The following is a 20,854-nucleotide window of genomic DNA, read 5'->3' on the forward strand; positions in this document are numbered from 1 at the left end:
GAGATCTCTATCTGCACAAGCGCCAACTCCGGCAACATTTTTCTGAAGTCCAATTGCGTCCGTCGCTGGGAGATCAATGCCACCTGACTTGCAAATCGAGGACACCCCGTCACAGCCAAGGGCCTGCATCATCCCCCAACTTGTGCCCCTGTCGGTTTCCTGTAAGCCCACTCCACCAGCCCTGCGCACCTCTAGTAAGCTATATTCAGCTTATAAGACGCACCCTCATTTTCCTCCTAATTTTTTAGGGCAAAAAGTGCATCTTATAATTTGACATATACGGTAATAGGCAAATGTTTTAAAACTGCTAGTCAAGTTTGTCAGTTATAAGGAGTAATTTCTTAATAGTTTACACTAATTTTGATTTTTTTCAACCTCTTTGATTTTGTAAACACTTTTGGCTCATCTTTTTAATTTTTTATAATGATATTTGCGAGTTTACTTATCATTTATTCTACTGGAAAATGTTAAATCTGGCAATAAATGTTGAAAAATGTTCTAATAATAAATTGTAAAAATAAAGTCACAGTCCATATTTTCTATCTAATCAACTCAAGGTCAAAATCTAAAAATATATATCTATTATAATCCATGCATTAATTTCTATATTTTTTTTTTATTTTTTATTTTTTTTTTTAAGTATAGTATAGTCAAAGTTACAATAGACAATATTAAAAACAATGTACTTAACAAATATTAAAAGAAAAACATATTTGTAATATAATAAAATAGAAAAAAATAAATAATTGTTGAATAGGCACTTACTGGAATTACAGTTAATCCTGATACAGTCTAGATAGGGAAGAATAGATGAGAAATGAAAATTTATCCTTCAAGGTATTAGCTGCAGACATCCAATAAAATTACAGTCCACCCTTCCGGGGACAGACACATGCACATGTGGCCACTCTACAGAAATGTATTCTTGTGCCACTATTACTCTTAGACACAGAATTCTATTAAATATTTTAAGTTCCAACTAAAGTATATTGGCCAATTCAACTGTGCTACATGGAGACAAACCTCAGAATTCACAAAAGCAGTCAAAGATGTAGATCTAGACTGGCAGCCACTTTCTTCCCATATGTGCCAGAACAGTAAACAACTGAGAAACTTGGTATTTTTCGTTCCGTCACAATGGGGGTATAAGGGCTTGCCAAAAAGATCGCTCACCTTGTCCAGTCCATGTTCTACCTCAAAGGATGAAATATGTCTGTGATGAGAATTAGAAATTATAATTTTTAGAACTGGAGAGAAAATATACTATTCGTAAATTAGATTACAGCCTGCTTTTTAATAATTAGACTTGGTAGTTTTTGTTCCGCCACAACGGGGGTATAGGGCTTGCCAAAAAGATCGTTCACCTTGTCCAGTCTATGTTCTACCGCAAAGGATGAAATATGTCTGTGATGAGAATTAGAAATGATAATTTTTAGAACTGGAGAGAAAATATACTATTCCTAAATTAGATTATTACTTTTTAATAATTAGACTTGGCATTTTTCGTTCTATCACAAAGGGGGTATAAGGGTTTGCCGAAAAGATTGTTCACCTTGTCCATTCCATGTTCTACCTTATAGGAACAAATATGTCTGTGATGAGAATTAGAAATTATAATTCTTAGAACACAAGAGAAAATATACTATCCCTGAATTAGATTACTACTTTTTAATTAGACTTGGAATTTTGGGGGTATACGGCTTGCCGGAAAGATTGTTCACCTTATCCAGTCCATGTTTTAATGCAAAGGGAGATATATGTCTGTGGTGAGAATTAGAAATTATAAGTTTTAGAACTGGAGAAAAAATATACTATCCCTGAATTTGATTACTACTTTTTAACAATTAGACTTGGTATTTTTCATTCCGTCACAATTGAGGTATAGGGCTTGACAAAAAGATTGTTCACCTTGTCCAGTCCATGTTCTACCTCAAAGGAAGAATATGTCTGTGATGAGAATTAGAAATTATAATTTTTAGAACTGGAGAGAAAATATACTATCCCTAAATTAGATTACTACTTTTAAATAATTAGACTTGGTATTTTGCGTTCCATTACAACTGGGATATAGGGCTTGCCGAAAAGATCGCTCACCTTGTCCAGTCCATGTTCTACCTCAAAGGAAGAAATATGTCTGTGATGAGAATTAGAAATTATAATTTTTAGAACTGGAGAGAAAATATATTATCCCTGAACTAGATTACTACTTTTTAATAACTTGACTTGGTATTTTTTGTTCCATCATAATGGAGGTATAGGGCTTGTCGAAAAGATCGTTCCCCTTGTCCAGTCCATGTTGTAACTCAAAGGGAGAAATATGTCTGTGATGAGAATTAGAAATTATAATTTTTAAAACTGGGGAGAAAAATTACTACTTTTTAATTATTAATCAATAAAACATAAATCTCAAATAAAAAAATATAATAAAAAAGTTTGGAAAAAAGTATTAAAAATATGAAATTCTCTTACCTGTAATATCTAATATGTGTTATAAAAAAAAAAACAACAGCATTCTGAATCATTTCATATTTGGTCCATTGGGAAGAACATTTATTTTAAAACTAAGATTTCAGTCCCATGTAGCAAAGTTTGTCATGTGTCGTCAACCGCATCAGAAAAGTGGTGGCAAACAGTCTGGGATCAAAACACGCACACATCTTGCTACAAAATATAACTGCAGTGATGGGTCCTAATATTCTTTTTAATCGAAGAAGCAGATATCCACCACGAGAGGGAGGCAGAGGAGCATCTGAACAGATGCGATTGATGAATTTCTCAGCCTAAAATTCATGTTATGACCCAAAACATATTCCTAAGCTATGGAGTAATTTATCATGTATTCCATTTCCAGTATAGGTTTTTATTCTGTAACAAGGCATCTTCTAATACTATAACATTTTTCATCCTTAATTCTTTCCTTTATACTAATCAAAAATTGCAATAATTTTCAATTATTCTAATTCCCTTCATATCATCATTAATATGATGACATTTCAAAATTCTATATAAAATGTAGAACACATAGAAATATAATTTTGTGTGTAGGGAAATATATCTCTTTTTTTAGATATTTATCCCATTCATTTCATTTCCTTTTTGTTCTGAGCCATCAGTGCATTATTTTGTGCAAGAATTTTATGTGGATGATGTTCTCCAGACTGTTTGCTAAGGGCCGCAGACCTTGGTCATTGAAGGGTTATTGTTCACTTTTGATTGAAAACTTAAAAATGCAACTATAAAAGAAAATAAAATAAATTAAGCCAAATGAATTTTTAGTGTGATGTAGTGTAGATTGTTCGAAAAAGAGAAGCACAAGAAGTATAATAAAAGCCGAAAATGTAAAAGAAAAACTCATAAGAGCTAATTCACTCCACTTTTCGTAAAACAAAAATGTTTGGAAACTATAGATAAAACAAACATTTTTTTTGTCTTCTCTTTTTTAACTTGTATGAATTGTGTTTTCTGCAAGCAAAATAAATACATAAAAAATGTAATTAATAAAAATGGAAACTAAGCAAAAAAATAAATTATGTGAGAGCAAGCAAGAGTTAAAGTGATGTGAAATGAGAGGACAAGTTAATTTTGGGATTCTTTTTAGCGTTACCTAAATTGACCGTTAGTTTTACACGTCCAGCATCCAGCTCTAAACGTAAGGTGTCTGCCGAATCTCTGGATGTAGTCGCCATTAATATACCATAAGCACGCTGAGACCGGAAACGCAATGACACATCTTCTGCTTCTGTGTGCATAACCACAGGGAGCTGAATCTTCATAAACATGCTTCCATCGTAGCTTAAGACTGTTGCCTCTGAAAACAAAAAAAAGAGGTAATTTTTTTCATTAATTTTTATTTTTTTCAAAATTTTTAGCTTTTACAGATCCTTTGCTTGAGTTAAAGACGCAAGTGTTTTTTGTGTTTTTGGTTTTTTTTACATATTCGACTTAGAAGACAGCAATAAATGTTATAAAGCAAGAAAAAGAAAAAATGAGTAGTGAACGGCAAATATAAAGCATGTATTGCTCAAGTAGTATTTTTATTTGTACATTTTTATGCTTTTCTTGACTCTTTGCTGCTTGCAGTTACCAAAAAACAATGCAAACACTTCAAAATAGATAAGTCTACAATAAGAGTATGTGTTTTCTTTCCTTCTTTTACAGTTGTGGCTCATATCTTCTATCCAATTTGACTCTTACTGTGCAAGGGGTTTTTTTGTACTTAAAGGGTTTTCTGGGACTTTAACATTGATGACCAGTCCTTAGGATAGGACATCAATGTCTGATTGGTGAGAGTGCAACACCAGGCACCCCCGCCGACTAGCTGTTCCCGCCAAGACTACACAGTTTTGGAGAGACACAGCGCAGCTTAACTGTATAGTGGTTATGGCTGGGTACTTCACATTCACCCAGTATTCAAATCAATTGGGGGCAAATGCGCAGTACACAGCTGCGGCTGCTATTCTGTTCCCGAAGCTCTGCTGTACAGCTTTGCAAGTGAATCGTTCTGGCTGGTGGCGGTGACACCAGGAACAGCTGACCGTGTCACACTCCAGACCGTTCAGACATTGAGGACCTATCTTAAGGAGAGGTCATGACTGTTAATGCCCTGGATAATCCCTTTAAGTAAGTATTGAATGGTGTCAATATGTCTAGGTCTAGATCAGAATCATAGTGAGTTGATACACACGGCACGTCTGGGGTGGTGCTTTAGTAGGGTTCAAAACTGTCTCAAGTAGATGTAGAAACGTGGCACTCAAGATAAATGTGAATAGTGGTCTTTTATTGAGAAGAAGTTGTAGGACCAACACAAGCACAGACATTTTGGCGTAGTCAGGTATGACGCGATGTCCACCGCTGTCTATGTGGCAATGCGGTGGACACCGCGTCATACCTGACTACACCAGTTGCTGCACCTTCTGAGGACCCCCTGCACGCACACTCATGAAGGTCTTTGACCCAAACGTCTGTGCTTGTGCTGGTCCTACCACTTCTTCTCAATAAAAGACCACTATTTCCATTTATCTTGAGTGCCAAGTTTCTACATCTATTAGAACAGAATCATAACATGAAACTATTGTGCCCCACCTAATTTTTCATATTGGTGACTTCTAATGTGATAGATGGCCTTTTGTAACTCCTCTGGCACCAGGGCTTGGATGTGTCTGATGCCTGCATCTTAAGTAAGGAGCAAGTATTGGCGTAAGCTGGGTTACATTTTATTTTTTTTACTCAAGTAATGGTTGAATGGTGTAAATTTATCAACAAAGGTCTAGATCACAATCATGATGTGAAACTCCTGGATTGGAACCCATATACCATATCATATTGATGTCTTCTTATGTGGGAGAGGGGCCTTTGGATCCCCCTGGCACCAGTAACTGTTTCCTCTTCAGTTCTAAAGCTTAAAAGGAATATCTCACGCCATCTGAGAGCATCATGATTTAGTGGCTCAGACCCTAATTCCAGTTTTGAGCCACTTACTGGGGAGTTTGCTGCAGTTTTGATACAATCTCTGTTTTATCTGCTTCAGATCTACTTCTCTAAATACCAAGCTCTGTATAACCCCACCTAGAGCACTGATTGGTAGCAGTGGTGAACCGCGAATAGCTAAGCTGCGCTAAGTGGCACATGAGTCGTGAGGCACAATGACATCCCTACCTCGTGACCTCCATGCCAAGCTGTGCAAAGCTTCAGACCACACACTGCAAAGACTGCAGCAGTGGGTGAACAGGGAGAGTTGAGTATTTATTTATTTAATTTTTTTTTATATCAATGAGTTCTTTGTGGTAGACAAAATACTATTTGGAGGGCTACTTGGGGGCCATCATACTATTTAAAGTGCTGTGTAGCAGCCATTAAACTATTTGCAGAGCTATTTGAATAGCTAACTGAGGAGGTCATTAAACTATTAAGAAGGCTATTTGGGGGACAATTATACTAATTGAAGGGCTATTTGGGGGCTATCATACTATGTGTAGGACTATGTGGGAGCCATTAAACTATTTGCAGAGCTATTTGAAGAGCTAATTGAGGAGGTCATTAAACTATTAAGAAGGCTATTTGGGGGACAATTATACTATTTGGAGGGCTATTTGGGGGCTATCATACTATGTGTAGGACTTTGTGGGGACCATTATACTATTTTAAGGGCAGTCAGGGGGCACATTAACATCCCAAATTTGTGACCACTGTGCTTCAAACCATACACTGCAGATACCAGAGCAGTAGGGGAAAAGTATTTATTTTTTTACTCAATGAGTTCTTTGTGGTAGACACAATACTAGTTGGAGGGCTACTTGGGGGAGGCATCATACTATTTGTACGGCTATTTGAGGGATCATCATACTATATGGATGGCTGATTGGGGGCCATCATACCATTTGGATTGATATGCGGAAGCAATTAAACTATTTGAAGGGCTATTAATGAGGCCATCATACTCTTTGTAAGGTTATTTGAGGGGTTATACTATTTGGAGGGCTATTTTGGGGACCATTATAATATTTGGAGGACTATGTGGGAGCTATTATATTATCTAGAAGACTATGTGAAGACCATTATACTGTTTAGAGTGCTGTGTGGGGAGGCCATTATACTGTTTGGAGGGCTGTGAGGGCACTCTACTGTTTGAAGGGTTGTGTGGGGGCACTAAACTGTTTGTAAGGCTGTATGGATGGCCAATATTTCAAGGGCTGTGTAGGAGCCATTTTACTATGTAGAGAGCTATGTGGGGGGCTACTATAGTGTTAATAGGGCTTGGAGGGCTATTTGGAGGTTGTCATATTATTTGCATGACTATTGGGGAGCTAATATATTATCTGGAAGACTATGTGGGGGTCATTTTACAGTTTGGAGTGCTGTGTGTGGGGGGGCCATTATACTTTTTTAAGGTTTGTTTGGGGGCTTGTATACTGTTTGGAAGCCTGTGTGGGGCCATTATACTTTTTGAAGTGCTGTGAGGGGCCAATTATATTGTTTAGAGGGTTGTGTAGGGCATTATGCCATTTGGAAGGCTATTTGGGGTACCATTATAAAATATGGAGTGCTATTTAGTGGACCACCATACTATTTGAAAGACTATTTGGGGTGCTATTATACTATTTGGAGGATTACAGTTAGGTCCAGAAATATTTGGACAGTGACACAAGTTTTGTTATTTTAGCTGTTTATAAAAACATGTTCAGAAATACAATTATATATATAATATGGGATGAAAGTGCACACTCCCAGCTGCAATATGAGAGTTTTCACATCCAAATCGGAGAAAGGGTTTAGGAATCATAGCTCTGTAATGCATAGCCTCCTCTTTTTCAAGGGACCAAAAGTAATTGGACAAGGGACTCTAAGGGCTGCAATTAACTCTGAAGGCGTCTCCCTCGTTAACCTGTAATCAATGAAGTAGTTAAAAGGTCTGGGGTTGATTACAGGTGTGTGGTTTTGCATTTGGAAGCTGTTGCTGTGACCAGACAATATGCTGTCTAAGGAACTCTCAATTGAGGTGAAGCAGAACATCCTGAGGCTGAAAAAAAAGAAAAAAATCCATCAGAGAGATAGCAGACATGCTTAGAGTAGCAAAATCAACAGTCGGGTACATTCTGAGAAAAAAGGAATTGACTGGTGAGCTTGGGAACTCAAAAAGGCCTGGGCGTCCACGGATGACAACAGTGGTGGATGATCGCCACAAACTTTCTTTGGTGAAGAAGAACCCGTTCACAACATCAACTGAAGTCCAGAACACTCTCAGTGAAGTAGGTGTATCTGTCTCTAAGTCAACTGTAAAGAGAAGACTCCATGAAAGTAAATACAAAGGGTTCACATCTAGATGCAAACCATTCATCAATTCCAAAAATAGACAGGCCAGAGTTAAATTTGCTGAAAAACACCTCATGAAGCAAGCTCAGTTCTGGAAAAGTATTCTATGGACAGATGAGACAAGGATCAACCTGTACCAGAATGATGGGAAGAAAAAAGTTTGGAGAAGAAAGGGAACGGCACATGATCCAAGGCACACCACATCCTCTGTAAAACATGGTGGAGGCAACGTGATGGCATGGGCATGCATGGCTTTCAATGGCACTGGGTCACTTGTGTTTATTGATGACATAACAGCAGACAAGAGTAGCCGGATGAATTCTGAAGTGTACCGGGATATACTTTCAGCCCAGATTCAGCCAAATGCCGCAAAGTTGCTCAGACGGCGCTTCATAGTACAGATGGACAATGACCCCAAGCATACAGCCAAAGCTACCCAGGAGTTCATGAGTGCAAAAAAGTGGAACATTCTGCAATGGCCAAGTCAATCACCAGATCTTAACCCAATTGAGCATGCATTTCACTTGCTCAAATCCAGACTTAGGACGGAAAGACCCACAAACAAGCAAGACCTAAAGGCTGCGGCTGTAAAGGCCTGGCAAAGCATTAAGAAGGAGGAAACCCAGCGTTTGGTGATGTCCATGGGTTCCAGACTTAAGGCAGTGATTGCCTCCAAAGGATTCGCAACAAAATATTGAAAATACAAATATTTTTTTTGGGTTTGCTTTATTTGTCCAATTACTTTTGACCTCCTAAAATGTGGAGTGTTTGTAAAGAAATGTGTACAATTCCTACAATTTCTATCAGATATTTTTGTTCAAACCTTCAAATTAAACGTTACAATCTGCACTTGAATTCTGTTGTAGAGGTTTCATTTCAAATCCAATGTGGTGGCATGCAGAGCCCAACTCGCGAAAATTGTGTCACTGTCCAAATATTTCTGGACCTAACTGTATGTGGGGGCTATAATATTATCTGTAGGACTAAGTGGGGGCCATTGTACTGTATGGAGTGCTGTGGGTGGCCATTATACTGTTTTAAGGGCAGTCTTGGAGCTATTATACTGTTTGGAGGGCTGTGGGAGGCCAATTATACTATTTTGAGGGCTGTGTGAAAGCAAAATATACTATTTGGGAGCCATTATACTGTTTGTAGGGCTGTATGGTGGACCAATTATACTATTTGGAGGGTTATGAAAAGGGCCATTATACTATTTGGATGGCTGCGCTGGGGGCAATTATACTGTTTGGTGGGTTATGTGCAGGGCGGATGGCTCATGGGGGCCATTATACTGTATCTGGGCCATTATACAGTGTAGAGGGTTGAATGGGACCATTATTTGTTTAGAGGATTTTGCAAGGGCTATTATACAGTGTGGAGGGCTTTGTGTAGTGCTACTATACTGTTTGTAGGGCTAGTAAAGAAAATTATAAGCGTGGAGGGTTGTGGGGGTCACTATATTGCATGGAAGGCCATCACACTATATAAAGAGCTGTGTGCGGGCCATCATATTGTGTAAAGAGCTGTGTCGAAATCATCATACTGTATGTGGGCGAGTATGGAGGTCATCATTCTGTATTGAGATCACTTTGATAGTATCATCATAATTTGAGGGTGGATACTGTAGGGTCATCACTGTGCGTGTGGAGGGTACTGTGGAGGAATTCAGTGTGGGGGTACCTTACTATGTTTGGGTGCCACATTTCTAGGCATCATACTTTATGGGGGTTATAAAGGTGTATCTTAGTGCGTGGAAATAATAAAGGGCTTCAGTAAAAGCAAAATTACTTTGAAATCAGACTTGCTGGATCCTCCTCTCCCTTGACTGATTGGGGACAGTGTGGAGGCCCCGTTACAAATGAGCATAGGGGTCCTTAGCTTTTGTTACACTATAAAATTATATAAAGAGAAGTAAATGGCGCTATCTGGACTCTTCCTTCAAAAAACATATACAGGATGGGAACAACCAATTGGCCACAGCCCAACAGATTCCATGGGCTCTGTCCAGGATTCAAACCCAGGACCTCTCACACCCCAATCGGGAAGCCTACCACTAGACCAATGAGGGGAAGTTAAATGACACCTGGGCTCTTCCTCCAATAACCACATGCAGGCATCATAGAGGACTGGAATGGCCAATTGGCCGCAGCCCAACACAGACCATGGGTTCTGTCTGGAGTTCCAACCCAGGACCTCTCGCACCCCAAGTGAGAAGCCTACCACTATACCAATGAGGTCTATATAGTTTATGAAACTATATAGCAGAATACATGAAACCAAAGCCAACTGGGCAACCAGAATGGACTTCCCCAGTCTTCATCTTTCCAAATTAATCTCTAAAAGCTTCAAACCATTATCACAATAGGAAAAACAGCAGACAGCAAATATTGTACTATTAGACTTTACAAATACACACAATATAGACCACAAATGGGAAAAAAACCTCATAATGGAATATTAGATGAGAAGCAATTACATCAACTCTAGTCACATAAATATTACAGCATCACATGGGAGGCATAGTTTTGCTATGAACACACAAATTCTCATATTCTTCCAAAACTGCAAGGCAGCATTTACAAGCGCACTAGGGAAAAGATTTAGCTGTAGCTAAAACCTACAGCATATATATTGTATACCTACGCGAGTCTTAACCTAAAGATAGTCTCCTGCTGTGTTCAACAATGGAAAAGAGAGTGTGAGCCAAATTATATTGATGTGACATCTGTCATTCCATCTGCCGCATTCCATAAAGAACGAAACCAACCCCGAGATTAGATGGATGTTTTTGTTTTATGTATAATCAGGGAAAGATCATAATGCCAGAATAAATCATGCTTACTTTTATGGCAGAGAAATAAAAAATAAAAAACAAAAACAACATTAAAGTGCATGTTGTTACCACCATAAATTATGGGTTTTAAAACTCTTATAAAGCTAGATTTAGAGTCAAATAAAAGGAAGACAAAGCAAATGCAAAGCACAAAAACAACCCTGATGTGAAGACATCAATGTAATAAAAAAAAAGTCCATGTTATAGTATATTACCACTATGGTGATGAATCTCTGGCTGCGACTTATAGTATTTCATTCTTACTTTTAGCAAAGATAATGTTGTTATTGTTTGCTCCGGATATAAGTGTTCCTCACTGCAGCTCTTGGCTTGATGAGGTTATATAAAGAATTGTTCCATATTCCAACATAATAAAAGATGTATCATCTAATATGAAATCTATACTAGTTCCGTGGGAACAGCTTACATAAATCTACATGTAGTTCAGTTCCACAGCTGTCCTGTACAAATAACCCCTCAAAACAGGCCCACAGGAGCAAAATTATAGGGGGTGAGGAGGTTGTGGTTGTAGATAACCACTAGGGCAGGGGTACCCAATCTGTAGCTTGCGAGCCACATGTGGCTCGCTGGCTCCTGACATGTGGCTTGCCTACTCCTGACAGGTGGCTTGCCCCCGATCTCCGGAAAGAAGATAGTGGAGTTGTTTGTTGATTTTCTAGGGAACTGGAGAGCAGTGTTGCAAACTTCCCAGCAGTTGGTGACATGACTTCCTCCATGTATTGACACCACTGTCACTAATCTGTGGTGCTATAGTGAAAGTGGTGTTAAAGGGAACCTGTCACCAGATTTGGGGCATATAAGCTGCAGGCACCACCACTGTGCTCTTATCTACCGTATTCTAACATGCTGTATAGAAGAGCCCAGGCCATTGTGTAGAGCATAAAAACACTTTATAATACTTACATAAACGGTCGGTGCGGAGCAGATGGGTCAGATGGGCGTCTCCGTTCTCCAGTTGTGGTGCTTCCTCTTTTGGCCATCTTTGTCCTCCTTCTTTTAAAACTAGTGTGGATGACGCATCCGACGTCATCCACAATAGCCGGCATTGAGGTTCTGCGCATGTGCACCACAATACTTTGATCTTCTCTATTCAGGGATAGATCAAAGTGCGCCTGTGCAGGACCCCAGTGTAAGCCTGTGTGGATGACATAGGACGTGTCATTCACACTAGCTTCAGAAGATGGAGGGCAAAGATGGCCGAAAGAGGAGGCGCCGGTACCGTAGAACGGAGACGCCCATCCGACCCATCTGCTCCGTACCGACGGTTTAGGTAACTATTATAAAGTGATTTTTACATTCTACACATTGGCTTCGGCTTTTATATACAGCATGTTAGAATGCTGTATATAAGAGCTCACTGGTGGTGGCCGCAGGTTATAGGCCCCAAATCTGGTGACAGGTTCCCTTTGACTCCTGAAGGAAGCCGGCAGCCAAAATACTAATACAATGCAGCTTGTGTAAAAAGAAGGCAGAAGGGCAAGGATTGCAGAGCTTGAGCTATGCTGGGTCTGCTTCTTCTTCCTTGCCAATGACGTTTCCTGCTCTGGGCTGCCTTGTCCTCACTGCTGATGATTGCGGTTACACAGGGTTAGCCGACCCCAGCGCCTGTTTCAGCTGGATGTGCATCCGAGAGCACGCATCCAGATGAAATACTGTAAAACTGCACATTTTAGAGTGTCCTTTTATTGTGGCCAACCTAAGGCACACCTGTGTAATAATCATGCTGTCCAATCAGCATTTTGATATGTCACACCTGTGAGGTGAATGGATTTTCTCGGCAAAGGAGAAGTGCTCAGTAACACAGACATGGACAAATTTGCGAACAATATTTGAGAGAAAAAGGCCTTTTCTGGACATAGAAAAAGTCTTAAGGCTGCTTTACACCAGACAATCTATCGTGCGATAGATCGTCGGGGTCACGGTTTTTGTGACACACATCTGGCATCGCTGGCGATGCCGGCCTGTGTGACACCTCCTAGCGACGCAGTATCGTTCACAAATCGTGAGTCGTGTACTGCTCGCTAGGTTCCATAATATCGTTTAATTTAGTTGTTCATCATTTCCTGGGTAGCACACGCCGCTCCGTGTGATACCCCGGGAACGATGAACAGCAGCTCACCTGCGTCACGCGGCCGCCGCCGGCTATGTGAAGGAAGGAGGTGGGCGGGATGTTTATGTCCCGCTCATCTCCGCCCCTCCGCTTCCATTGGCCGGCGGCCGTGTGACGTCGCTGTGACGCCGAACGTCCCACCTACTCCAGGAAGTGGACATTTGCCGCCCACAGCGAGGTCGCACGAGAGGTAAGTATGTGTGACGGGGGTTACTGACTTTGTGCGACACGGGCAGCGATATGCCCGTGACGCAAAAAGGACGGGGGCGGGTACGATCGATTGTGAAATTGCACAATCGGTCATACCGTGTAAAGCCCCCTTTAGATCTTAAGAGTTCAGTTCATGAAAATGGGAGCAAAACAAAAGTGTTGTGTTTATACTTTTATTCAGTGTAGTATTCATTATAGTGCTATTAAAGTTTATTTAGTTTTGATAGGAAGTTAATATTTCCTTGCAAGAGTTAAGTTTAGCTGAGCGTCAAAAAATGCTGCCATGGCATGTTAGACTAGGTGTCTGGATTCTGCTTGGGTAGAGAGATGAGCAGTCTCAGTTTGATTGATGTGTTCCTCTATTGTGTACCAGAAGCACTGCAGAGATTCTGCATGCCGAGGTCTTATGTCACATTCATAAAGCAAGAAGAGGAAGACAGAGTCGCATCATATCTTTAGGTCTATTTCCTTACTTTATAGCCAGAAGTAATATAGAGAGGGTCATGAAACTCTGCGTAATGGGAAGAAAGTGCAATTTTAATCTTTGTATTGTATTTATTTATTATTCGTACAGACAATGGTGAATAATAATGTTATGTCGACGTTCTCTCTGTTAGGGTGCTTTCACACCTCCGTTTTTTCTTCTGTGGCACAATCCGGCACTTTGCAGGAAAATCGCAACCGTTTTTTTTTGCTGCCGGTTGCGATTTTCCTGCATAGACTTTAATTAGTGCCGCATTGTGCCGCATGGCCTTGCGTTCCATCCGGTTTTTGCCGCATGCGGCAGATTTAGCCGATGCAGCGGCCGGATGGAACGTTGCCTGGCACGTTTTTTCGTGCGGCAAAAAAAACCGCATCGCGCCGCATTCGGCCGATGCGGCGCATCTCTCAATGCATGCCTATGGCGGCCGGATGCGGCGCGATGCGGCAAATACCGCATCCGGCCGCCGCATGCGGTTTTTGCCACTGCGCATGCTCAGTAGCATGCCGCAAGCGGCAAAAACCGGGCGGGCCGCATGGGAAAAACGTATGCAAAGGATGCGGTGTTTTCACCGCATCCGTTGCATAGCTTGCACAGCCGGATTGAGCCGCAGGGCTCAAGCCGGATGTGTGAAAGTAGCCTTAGTGTGCAATTATAATACAACAATTAAAGGAATATGGAAACCTTTGGGGGTGGATTTTGGTTTTCTTTAAATGTATGTATTCTGGCGATTGGTTTTCATGAAATATTTGGCACCATTTGGCTTTCACAGGCTGTATGTTTCCCAGTACACAACGAGCTGAGAACAATTGAACCGAGAATCTGTCAGTACTTCTTTAATTTGCCTTTTTTTCCTGAATATTTTTTGGCTGGTTTTTAAGCTCAACTTTAATGGTCACAAATTAGGAGAGAAAACTTTAGAAAAACTCCTTATTTATCAAGTCTTAAAAACCTCAATTGTTGGCAAATTTGTAATGAAACCCAAAACTTTAGAACAGAACATTGTTCCCAAAGATGTGCATATTTTTTATGTCATTTGTATAGCTGGTACAATGTAAATAAGTAGATAATAATTGCATTACTGCACTTGGTACAACCACTAGGGTGGTGACCAAGGCCGCCATTAGGGCATTACAACTGTGACTGGTGTATGGGGACCGGTGAAGAGGGGGGCCCGGACAGGCCCGGGGTAAATACTTACTTTTATTAAGCCCTGGGCTGGCTAGGCCCCCCTCTTCAATGGGCCCCAGTCATGGCTGCAGCAGGGGGGTCTGGCAGTGTCACTTCTGCCACTACACATCGGTAATTTGCATTGCATGCAAATTAGTTATGTGTGCTGGAGGCAGGATAAGTTGGGCAGAGCAGGGCTCAGCATGCAGCAGTGTGATGACCTCTTCACACTACTGCAGGAAAGCAGAGCCGCAGAGGTGGTGAGGGCTCGCCAGCCGACAGGGACAGGTAACTGCTTTGTGAGCTGAAGATAGGAGTGGGACTATAGTTGGGGGGGTCGACTGACCCCAGTACCCGCCCTGCTTCACCTGGATGCGAAATGGTAGGTGCATATCCAGCTGAAATGCATCGAGACTCAGAGAGGAAGCTACGTGACGTGGAAGCCGTGGAGGGAGTAAAATGTTTTTGTTTTTTTTTCTTTTTGCAGCAAAGATGCCACGAAGAGCCCAGAAAGGAGACATATATGCCAGGAGAAGGACATATATACCAGGCAGAGGACAGAAATCAGGATGGTTACATACAGTGTGTTCACCCATATCCTGTCCACCGCCATTAACCTGAGAATGGCGGCAGCTGTAGGCATAGAAGGGGTATCTAGGTATAGTAAAGTAGCCATGCGCTACGCAATGAAACCACCTATAGCGCCACCTGGTGGAAAACAACAGAGTTAGCATTTTTATCTCGAAAACGGAACGAGATAGAGAAAAAAAGTGAATTAAAAAATTTTAGGGCACCATCAATTCAATACGAATCGACACCTTGCATACAGAAGTGCTATGATATGAAACCCATGACCCCCTCCCCCCAAACATTGAATGCTGGTCGCGCATATGCGCTCATTTGATGCTCAAAGTGGCCACCGTCAGCTGCAATGCACATCTGGACTCTGGACAGCATACTGTATCTTGCTGCACGTTGTGCAATATGGTAGGTGACACATTTGCACAAGCATCTGTGATATGTCGTTGTAGGTCCTGCAATGTTGGTGGAGGGGTCGCATACACCTGCTGTTTGATATGACCTCACAGAAAGAAGTCCAATGGGGTCAGGTTAGGTGAGCGTGGAGGCCACTCCACACAGCCACCATACCCAATGACTTGTAGGAAGGTCTCCATGAGGTACCGCTTCACGTCCGCAGCTTTGTGGGTTTTACACGTTCTAATCATAACATTTCTGTATGCAAGGTGTCGATTCGTATTGAATTGATGATGCCCTACAACTTTGTAATTCACTTTTTTCTCTGTCTCGTTCCGTTTTCGAGATAAAAATGCTAACTCTGTTATTTTCCACCAGTTGGCACTATAGGTGGTTTCATTGCATAGTGCATGGCTACTTTACTATACCTAAACACCACTTCTATGCCTATAGCTGCCGCCGTTCTCAAGTTATTGGCGGTGGACAGGATATGGGTAGACACACTGTATGTACCAGAATATGCCCAGAAGGGGGATATACTGTATTTACCAGGAGGACCCCAGGATGGGCCATATATACCAGGATGGAGACAAATAAACCAGGATTGGGACATATATACCAGCAACGACCCATGGATGGGCCATATATGCTAGGAAGGGGACAACTAAACCAGGATAGGCCCAGAATGAGGACATATATACCAGGAGGAGGACATATATACCAGGAGGATATTATACAGAGGGACAACGTGTGTGTGGGGGGATAGTATACAGAGGGGTAGTGTGTGTGGGGCGATGAACAGAGAGGCATTGTGTGTGGGAGGATATTATAAAAAGGGGCAGTGTGTGGGGGGATAGTATACCAAGGGGCAGTGTGTGGGGAGATATTATATAGAAAGGCAGTGTGTGGTGGGAGAGATATTATACAGAGGAGTAGAGTCTGTGTGGGGATATTATACATAGGGGCAGTGTGGGAAAGATATAATGGAGAGAGGCAGTGTAGAAGGTGGAATATGGAGAGAGGCGGTGTAGAAGGTGTATTATGGAGAAGGGCAGTGTAGATAGTGTACTATACAGAACGGTGGTGTAGAGAGTGTATTATGGAGAGTGGCAGTGGGGAAAATGTATTCTGGAGAGAGGTGGAGGGTGTATTATGGAGAGGGGCGGTGAGGAAGATGTATTATGGAGAGGGGTAGAGGGTGTATCATGGAATTATGGCGAGGGGCAGTGTAGAGGGCGTACTATGGAGAGGGGCTGTGTAGAGAATGTATTATGGAGAAAATCGGTGTAGAGGATTGTATTATGGAGAGGGGTGGTGGAGAGGGTGTATTATGGAGAGCTGCGGTGTTGAGGGTGAATTATGGAAAGAGGCAATGTAGAAGGTGTGCTATGAAGAGGGGTGGTGTTGAAGTTGTATTATGGAGATGGGCAGTGGGGAATGTGTATTATGGAGAGGGGCAGTGTAGAGGGTGTATTAAGGAAAGAGGCAGTGTAAAAGGTCTCCAATGGAGAGGGGAGGTGTAGAAGGTGTGTTAGGGAGAGGGGTGGTGTAGAAGGTGTATTATGGAGAGGGGAAGTGGGGAAGGTGTATTATGGAGAGGGGGAGTGTAGAGGGTGTATTATGGAAAAAGGCGGTGTAGAGGCTGTATCAAGGAAAGAGGCGGTATAGAAGCTGTATTATGGAGAGGCAGTATAGAAAGTGTGTTATAAAGAGGAATGGCATAGAATGTGGGAGTGGAGTAGAAGATGTGTTATGGAGAAGGGCTGTGTAGAAGGTGTGTTATGGATAGGGGTGGTGTAGATTGTGTATTATGGACAGGAGCGGGATGAAAGGTGTGTTATGGAGAGGGGTGGTGTAGAAAGTGTATTATGGAGAGGGGAAGTGGGGAAGGTGTATTATGGAGAGGGGGAGTGTAGAGGGTGTATTATGGAAAAAGGCGGTGTAGAGGCTGTATCAAGGAAAGAGGCGGTATAGAAGCTGTATTATGGAGAGGCAGTATAGAAAGTGTGTTATAAAGAGGAATGGCATAGAAGGTGTATTATGGAGAGGAGTGGAGTAGAGGATGTGTTATGGAGAAGGGCTGTGTAGAAGGTGTGTTATGGATAGGGGTGGTGTAGATTGTGTATTATGGACAGGAGCGGGATGAAAGGTGTGTTATGGAGAGGGGTGGTGTAGAAAGTGTATTATGGAGAGGGGCCGTGTAGAAGGTGTATTATGGAGAGGTGCAGTGTAGAGGGTGTATTATTAATTTTCTGAGGGAAATACTTCATTTTCTGGAACAACTTCAAGAGTGCTAACACTTTTGGCTATGACTGTGTGTGTGTGTGTGTGTGTGTGTGTGTCTGTGTGTCTGTGTGTGTGTATATATATATATATATATATATATATAAAAAAAGAAGATATATATATATAATTTTTTTTCGAAGAGTGGAGGTGGACTGTGGAAGGTTGGAGGGGTGGAGGCGGAGCTGTGGTGGAGCCTGGATGAAGTCTCAAGGGGGCCCCAAAATTTTGCCAGTATGGGGCCATGAAATTCCTAGCGGTGGCACTGTTGGTGGCTAGTGGGGACTGACAGCAAAGGGCCCAAGACTGCTCAGATGTGAGAAACAATGGTTATTATAAAAACTATAAGGAGACAGTTAAAAAAGAATATGATGTGAGACTGAAATGATCCATGGCTATAAGATCTGAGCAAAACTATTTACACGACCCTGGTCCAAAGACCACATTGGTTCTCCATGGTAGCTGGTCCAGAGAGAGTCAACTTTCCTTCTCCCTGCTGACATTCTTGGTGTCTCCTGATGATGTTGCAGTGTGATGCACGTTCATGTCATAGTTGTAACATTGCTGGGTCCTACTAATCAGAAGAGGCACAGTAGCAAATTTGCAGTGCTCTAATCGGGCTTCCCCAGTATACTGACGGGACTACTGGACCAGAATAATGCTAATCATTTTGCCAAAATTTAATATGTTTGTATGCCCAGATCAGTCTGGGACCTGAACTTGACCCGAATGCCAATGTAAGTCACTAATTGGGCAGTTTGGGTCTCTATCCAAATGCAGCTAGCCATAAATCGAACACTTCTGTGGGTATGGGCAGGTAGGTGGGGGGTTTTCCAATTTTTTTTGGAGCACATTACATTTGATCACGCTGTTGTTACCCCCAGTGCGAGCTGATCAAATGCTGCAAGCGGCTCGCACAGCGCTGAGCACTGAGTGTACCCGAGCACAGCGATGCTCGCATGACTGGTGGTCATACGTACAGAAAACAGGAATGACAGCGTCCACTTGAGGGAAAAATCTTCCTTCTTCTTTTTATTCCATCAGACTGCAAAAAACAGTGCAACGTTTCGACATAGAATGTCTTTGTCAAGCATGCTTTTTTGCACTCTGATGGAATAAAAAGAAGAAGGAAGATTTTTCACTCAAGTAGACGCTGTCATTCCTGTTTTCTGCATGGCATGTGAAACCAAGTGATCTCTTGGTACTGGACGAGCGTCGCAATACCGCCAGTTTGTGTGCTCACACAGGCGGTTAGTGACTTTAGGTGCTGCAGTTGTTTGGTATTTTCATGGTGGTCATACGTAAACCATCCGAACTCCGAACCTTAACTTTGTTTTTTGTGTAAAGTCTGTGTTTGGTACGAACACCAAACCTCAGGTTCATTCAGCTCTCCATAGGAGGAGCATCATGAAGATGCACAGCTGATCCGCTCACTCAGGGCTGAAGCATTAGAAGTTTACAAATGAACATGGAACAGAAATAAAGCAGGGGGGGGAAAGACCATATTCTGATGTGACTGGCATGAGATAACCAGCTGCGAAAAAAATCCCAAACATAATTTTGTGATACTATGTGCAGAGATGTTTATGCTATATGTGGCTATATGTGGTCACCTGGTGGCTGTGAAGTGAATTGCAGGTTTTAGAGTTTTTTTCTTTTAACCGTGTTGCAATAATACATTGAATTTATATATCTTGAGAATTTTAGGAAAGGTTAAGAGTTAGATATCTGTTTTTATCAGGTATTTAATACAGGAGCACTGCAGTACTGGCCAATCAGGAGGCCTATAAAATTTGATAACCAGGCATATTAAAACAAGTGATAATTTATATTTTTCACTAATGTATTTCTAGAGCACAGTGTCGTATAAGGTCCATTTAGATTTCACAATTGATGAAGATAATTATAAGCGTGCAATATAGGAAGGCGAAAAAGAAACGGACGAGCACAAGTTATATTAGAAGCTGTCCTGCCAACCTCATTATTGAGATGCATGTCTCCTGTTTATCTGCAAATCAGCATATGTTTCCCTTTTCCTGCTGAAATGATGGCAATATGTAAGCAGTTTTTCTTGCTCATTTATCTCCACTATGACCATATGTAATAGCTGAATTTTGCCACAGGGTGGTACACATCGCCTGCCTAACTGAATGCTTTTGTAATTTAGTTGACAGTTTGGTGCAACCCTCTGCCAACTTCACTCCACCAGCGCAGGAACGCTCCGCAGCATCGAAGTTGGCAGCCCATAGATGAAAGGTTCTGAGGTGTAACATCCATTCTGGGAATTCTTCGTATATGTATGGCATATGGTTAAAAAACCGCCTGAAAGATAAAATCTGATCTTCTGTTTGTCACATTTTTTTGCTCCCTTATTAATGGTCTAACGTATTGGAGTCTACTCTACTGTGGATTTCATAATGAGCCGTGACAGACGCGGCTCTTCTCTCTGACCCGCCTGCCTTTAAAAATGAAGCTTGTCCATAAGTCAAGCATGAAAAAGCAAGAGATTCAAGATGTGGACTATATTACCTGATGAAAGTGAAGACTCTTATTGTAATGTACTTTCTCAGACATCAGGTCTTTTCAGTTCGGAGTATATTTCATTTCAACCTAGAATACCTTTTAGACTGTCTGCTTTTACTGATTTTATATCTATAAATCTATCTATATCTATATATATATATATATATATTATATATATATTATATAAAGCTGAGCTGAGCGTATGTATGCATGTGTGTGTGTGTGTGTGTGTGTGTGTGTGTGTATGTCGCTAAAGGAATCTACACCGTCGCATTTACAATGACGAACTTTTGCACAGCCGTCTCATTTGACTCAGGGAACATCATAGACTAGGTTTTGAGGGGAAAATTTAACCCAGCGCTTTACAGTTATTCACCAAAAAAAACTGCCTCCATTAAAGTAAATGTAGCTGGGAGGTACAGTTCATTAATAGGAGCTG

The 20,854-nt window shown here is 41.5% G+C and overlaps 1 protein-coding gene across 10 annotated transcripts in view; it reads right to left on the bottom strand.

The window, feature by feature from the left end:
* The window catches only part of NRXN1 (neurexin 1), a 2,061,945-nt gene that overhangs the window by 1,067,675 nt on the left and 973,416 nt on the right, over nucleotides 1–20,854 (bottom strand). For 9 of the 10 annotated variants that reach the window (XM_075339229.1, XM_075339228.1, XM_075339227.1 and 6 more), the window contains 2 exons: nucleotides 3,605–3,808; nucleotides 766–792 (listed from right to left, as the gene is read on the bottom strand). In XM_075339229.1, the coding sequence (XP_075195344.1) occupies nucleotides 766–792; nucleotides 3,605–3,808 (231 nt within the window). The remainder of the gene's footprint in view (nucleotides 1–765; nucleotides 793–3,604; nucleotides 3,809–20,854) is intronic. The other variant, XM_075339225.1, reaches the window with a different exon arrangement.

Source organism: Anomaloglossus baeobatrachus, chromosome 3 (assembly GCF_048569485.1).
Source record: "Anomaloglossus baeobatrachus isolate aAnoBae1 chromosome 3, aAnoBae1.hap1, whole genome shotgun sequence".
In the NCBI taxonomy this organism is placed as follows: Eukaryota; Metazoa; Chordata; class Amphibia; order Anura; family Aromobatidae; genus Anomaloglossus; species Anomaloglossus baeobatrachus.